We start from the raw sequence: 5,719 nt of genomic DNA, 5'->3' as shown, positions 1-5,719 counted from the left end.
GGCGTAGCCAAGATGGCTGCCGAGTGAAAGGACTTTAAAAAAAGATGTCTTAAGGGAATTCTAGGTGCAAGAGTGCCGTGGGTTTCTTGAGAGAGCAATCCAGACATTGGTCATCGCCTGGCAACAAAAGTCATTGAATTCAATATGCAGTTGTAACGGGCCTCCACTCCACAGAAAAGTCAAAAACAAAGTTTGTTTCAGAGAAAAAAGATGGCTTCGGAGGAGTCCAGGCGCGAGGGCGCTGTGGGTTCTTTACACCAATACGCAATGGTCATCGCCAATGACCAAAAGTCACTTTATTAGAGCAACTTTGACTGCGCTAAGCAGTGTCAGTCAGGGTGGTGGTTGTCACAAGTGTAGTTTTCCCAAGATGCCTAGGCAGAGATACTCTATACAGAGATAAGTCAATCTAGTTCATTTCTGGTATCCACTTTCTGTCGGGTGAACGCCCCTTTAGGAGACCTTCGTTTAGGAGACCTTCGGAGTCCTGAGGTTGAGAATAAATGGAGTCCCCTTAGCGCTGTAGATGGCGGTAGCGCACTTCTCGTGCAAACACCTCAAAAATACAAGAAGAAGGAGGGGACAACGCCCCCTTAGGAGACCCAACTTGAGCACACACTTTTGCATTGGGTGGGCGGGTTTCGAAGCCTCTTTATTACTCCACCCTCTTTGGCCTAGGGGCGAGGGCGCTGTGGGTTCTTGAGGGTGGGCGGGGCTGAGATGTTGAGGTAGGCGGGGCTGTCTGGCACGGCCCTCTGCAGCATCAGGTGAGAGTACAGCTGGGCATCGGAGCGGTACATGGCCCCCGGAGGACTACGCACCAGGCTGTCCTGACTCCTACACAGAGAGAGAGACAGGAGAGAGAAAGAAGTCATTAGAGAACATTTAGAACCGCCCAGATTACTATCATATGCCCCCACCAGAGTTCCCAGATGTGTCTGATCAAATCCCGCCCAAAAGGTGCTCAAAAAGCGTCAAGAGGCGCTAAATTCCGCCCAATTTCAACAAATTACATTGTTTTCTATGGGCATAAAACTGCAGAAAAAAACGCCAAATGGCCAATTTTTCCGATTTGTACCCGCAGACGGCCATCCCAAGCAGCCCAATTGGGCGGGTAACCACCCAACCTGGCAACACTAGCCCCCTGGAGGACTATGCAACAGGCGGGAGGCAGACGAGAGTTTTGATGAGTCCTATTTGACATCCTATTTGAACTATTGCATCTTTGTAAGAGTGATGCCATGTTACATTGCATTACTTTTAGCAGCCATTCTCATCAGACCGAATAATGTTATTTACAGTACCTGTACATTATTTAAGTGTATTACTATTACAATTACTGAATGATGGATGATGACCATGACAACAACTGACTTTTTTCTGACTTTTTTGTGTGTGTGACAACAGCTTCTATTAATGTTCTAATGTTCGACTTCCAACGTCCAGCCAGCCAGCCCACCTGAGGTATCCCCTGTTCTCGTACCCCCGGGCGGGTCCATAGACGGGGCTGCCGGCGTTGGCGTGGGGGGGCTCCAGCTGCTGAGAGAGGTTGTAGATCTTGGGTGGGGGGAAGACCTCCCAGTCGCCCGGCTCCCTCTCCTGCCACGCCGCACTCCTTCTGGGCATAGCTCTCCGTCTCGGCCTGCCCCTATGGTACGCACACACACACACACAGCAGTACACATAACATGGTTCGGCTTATTATCCTTTTGAATGTGTCATAGAGTACAGTACGTTAACAGTATGTCGCTATGTCACTCACTCCATCATGGGGGAAATAAGTTAATTGGTTACTTCACATGAAAAGTAGAATATTAAGATTGATATTACATTACATTACATTGCATTTGGCCGACGCTTGTTAACCAAAGGGACTTACAATTGAGGAGATAAACATAGCCAACATCTCTAGCAGATGCAAAGTCGAGTTCGTTTTTTTATTTTATAATTTTTAAGTGCATTAGCACAGAGCTTCCCTATACCAGTAGCTCCTCCCAGTCCATACCTGCTCCTGGTCGGAGCGCTGGCCCACTCTTTACCAGTAAGTCCTCCTGGTTGTGTGTGTCCATACCTGCTGCCCCTCCCTCCCTACCAGTAGCTCCTCCCAGTCCATACATGCTGCCCCTCCCTATACCAGTAGCTCCTCCCAGTCCATACATGCTGCTCCTCCCTATACCAGTAGCTCCTCCCAGTCCATACCTGGTGGAGCGCTGGCCCCTCCCTCCCTATACCAGTAGCTCCTCCCAGTCCATACCTGCTCCTGCTGGAGCGCTGGCCCCTCCCTCCCTATACCAGTAGCTCCTCCCAGTCCGTACCTGCTCCTGCTGGAGCGCTGGCCCCTCCCTCCCTATACCAGTAGCTCCTCCCAGTCCATACCTGCTCCTGCTGGAGCGCTGGCCCCTCCCTCCCTATACCAGTAGCTCCTCCCAGTCCATACCTGGTGGAGCGCTGGCCCCTCCCTCCCTATACCAGTAGCTCCTCCCAGTCCATACCTGCTCCTGCTGGAGTGCTGGCTCTTCTTCTTCTTCTTCACCTGCTGCTGGTCCCTCATGCAGCACACGACGAAGGCCACGGTGAGGAAGATGATGACCACGCCGCTCACCGCTGCCACCACGATGGCCATGCGCAGACCGTGACCGTCCGGCACAGGCAGCCCTGATGGGGAGAAGACACGGCTGATATTAGTACTATCAGTGCTGTAGTCTACTTTTTCATGGTGGGTATACAGTAAATTTGAGCATTTTTTGAAGTGGGTATACTGTATAGCCTATATTTGTGATATTCAAATCAATGGATCAATCAATTTTAAGTGGGTATACTGAAATCCCTGAAATGTAGAAGTGGGTACCCGCGTTCTACGTAGACTACACCACTGAGTACTATAGGGATATCTCAGTTTCACGACACACAAGAGAGCAGTCTCTCTTTCTCTCCCTCTCCTTTTTGTCTCTCTCTCGCTCCCTTTCAGGCCTGATGTGAAGATATGACATGGCTGACTGCCCGCTGACTTCAGCGTTGGGTTCAGGACTATAAACTAGCCTGGGCCCGCCCATCTTGTGATGTATTGGAAGTCGTGAAACTAGGACATTAGACGTATTTAGACAAAACAATGACTTAAACGGACACTGTGCAGGAAATGGTCAAAAAAGGTACTGCAACTATGCTGCTCATTGAAACTGGGCTGCCTATTGCCAAATTCGACCTTTACATGAAAGTTTACTGAGTAATAAACAAATATTTTGTAGTATGGTCCAAGTACAGTCATTTTTGCAGCTAAAAATTGCTATTTTTGGAAATTCAAAATGGCGGACCATGGAGAGGATCCCCCTTTTCATGTATGAAAAGTGCATTTTTTCCAGTCATAATGAATACTTAGAATTGGATGGTGTTGGTAAATATTCATGAAAAAGGTAACATTAGTGAATGGGCAGCATGAATTCTGGAAATAAACAACTAAAAATCTCACACAGTGTCCCTTTAATTTTGCACTGACTCCACTCCACTGAGTAAGTTGACTCTCCACGGTGTAGTAAATACTCTATCTGTATTTATAAATACTAAGTTTACTCTGAAATACTGACACCTCTTGCGTTGCCCTCCTCTGTATACGGGGGACTTTCTGAGCCCAGAATGTTTGCCTCTATGCCTGATTACTTTAACTGTGCAAGAGCAATGTTGAAGAGACACACCGTCTCTCTCTCCCTCTCTCTCTCCCCCTCTCTCTCTCTCTCTCCCTCTCTCTCTCTCTCTCTCTCTCTCTCTCTCTCTCTCTCTCTCTCACCTTCGCATGTTGGCCGGGTGTGGCTCCACCGGGCGTTGCCGTTGTGCAGTACGCATGAGAGTCTCTCCCGGCCCACCAGCTGGTACCCCTCGCGGCACCAGAACACCAGGACGGACCCCAGGGACGACCCCGTGCCCACCTCCACGTAGTAGGAACCCCTCCGCGGCGGCAGCAGCGACCCACAACTCAGCTCCGCACCTTGCAAAGTAATAACACAGAATTGAAATGACATTATAATACACACTCTGGTCACACTTTACTTAAAGGGGTATGCCACTATTTTGGGGCTTCATACAATTAAAGTCGTTGGCTGGGGTTTATAAAGGTGGTAAAGTGTCTTATTTTTCATGTTAAGCGTTGTCTTGCTTTAAGACAAGTTAAAAGAGGGAGTATGTCGCTAAGCTAGTGAAAGTCAATGGATCCGTGTAGCATGCATGCTTTCACTAGCTTAGCGACATGCTCCCACCTGGCAGGCTAGGAGTCAAACCGGCAACCTTTGGGCTAGAGATCTGATGCCCTAACCACTTCACCATGACTACCCATGACAATTTAAGACAATTAAGACATACTATGTAGAAACGTGCATTTACACACACTTTTATCCAGCTGTTATTACAGTACAGGGTAATGGTCGCAGTGTGCAATGTGGGGTTAGGTCATTTGGCTTAGTGCATGAGAAAAAATCACACAGGGTCTTCCATCTGACAGCATATGCTGAAGCGCATGCTCGCACACATACACACACACACACACCAGTGCTTTACACTAACTTTTTCGCTTACCAGCCATTTTGGCTAGTGGTTTTCCTGACTCACTAGCCATTGGGCCTTTTCACTAGCCATAGGCCTAATTTTCTTAACCATCATAGCAGCTTTAATGAATTATATAATAGGCTGTAATAATGTAATGTAGGATAATATAACATAATATAACATAAAATGATATAACATAATATAACATAATATAACATAATATAATATAATATAATATAATATAATATAATATAATATAGGGCCTAATAACTAGAATTGTTGTTAACTGGTCCATGCATGCATGCATGCTATAAGAACAGATTAACTTATCTGAGGAATGGCATAGCCGTGCAGAAACACCAAGCAGTGTTGTGGAAGGGCACAAATGTAAGCTACATGAGAGCAAAATATTTCCGTCTTTGATCTGAAGGGCACTTTCGATGCGCAAAGTAGATAGTGCAAAGTCATTGCCAAGCTTCGCATGTCCTCGGTCATGGATGTGGAATAACACATCTTCTGGAATATTTTCTCATAGAAGTAGGCTATCTACTAGAAGGCACACATATATGTGGCCGGTAACTACAGAAGGAGCTACGACTTCCTGTCATTCCGTTTAACAAGAAACATGGAGGAATATTAAGGTATGAAGACATACAGGCAAATCAGAAAATGATTTAAACCGAACATTATTAATGCCGCATGTGTCCTTGTCTTATCACTGCGCTAATTAGTCTCAAGACTTCCTCTCGCCTTGGTCATTTTAATGTCCACTACTACTATGCATTGTAGGCTACTAATGACAGATCCCAAAACAGGTCAGTTGAGATGAACTTCGCTACTTTATTTTCACGTGAAGGTTTTCAGTGACATTTCCAAACGCGCGCTGATGTGCCGGTAGGCAGCTCGCTGCTGCCACTCATATTCGCAAGACTAGCTCTATCAGATTCCTCTCGTGCGTGAGACACGTGACACAGGTGCTTCATGGGTATTGTAGGCTCACGAAATCGTATTGCATTGCGTTTGTAGCAAAGGCGGTCCGAGGGAAAAAACTACAAAATGCGGTGCCTCATCATTTAGAATAGTGACGGACCCGCCAGAATGGCTAGTGAACCTTCGGTATCTACTAGCCAACGCCGACTTTCACCCGCATTTGGCTACCTGGCGTGTGTTAGTGTTAAGCCCTGAT

At 46.9% G+C, this 5,719-nt stretch overlaps 1 protein-coding gene across 1 annotated transcript in view; it reads right to left on the bottom strand.

Moving 5' to 3' along the window:
* Nucleotides 1–674: 674 nt before the first annotated feature.
* The window catches only part of si:ch211-242e8.1 (sushi domain-containing protein 3), an 8,434-nt gene continuing 3,389 nt past the window's right edge, over nucleotides 675–5,719 (bottom strand). The window contains exons 2-5 of the mRNA XM_063197877.1: nucleotides 3,782–3,979; nucleotides 2,493–2,655; nucleotides 1,460–1,648; nucleotides 675–837 (exon numbers count right to left, since the gene is read on the bottom strand). Of these exons, the coding sequence (XP_063053947.1) occupies nucleotides 675–837; nucleotides 1,460–1,648; nucleotides 2,493–2,655; nucleotides 3,782–3,979 (713 nt within the window). The remainder of the gene's footprint in view (nucleotides 838–1,459; nucleotides 1,649–2,492; nucleotides 2,656–3,781; nucleotides 3,980–5,719) is intronic.

The sequence above is a fragment of the Engraulis encrasicolus genome, chromosome 4 (assembly GCF_034702125.1).
Source record: "Engraulis encrasicolus isolate BLACKSEA-1 chromosome 4, IST_EnEncr_1.0, whole genome shotgun sequence".
NCBI lineage: Eukaryota > Metazoa > Chordata > Actinopteri > Clupeiformes > Engraulidae > Engraulis > Engraulis encrasicolus.
Note: the sequence above shows the minus strand (reverse complement) of the source record. Positions and strands in the feature narration are given on the sequence as shown.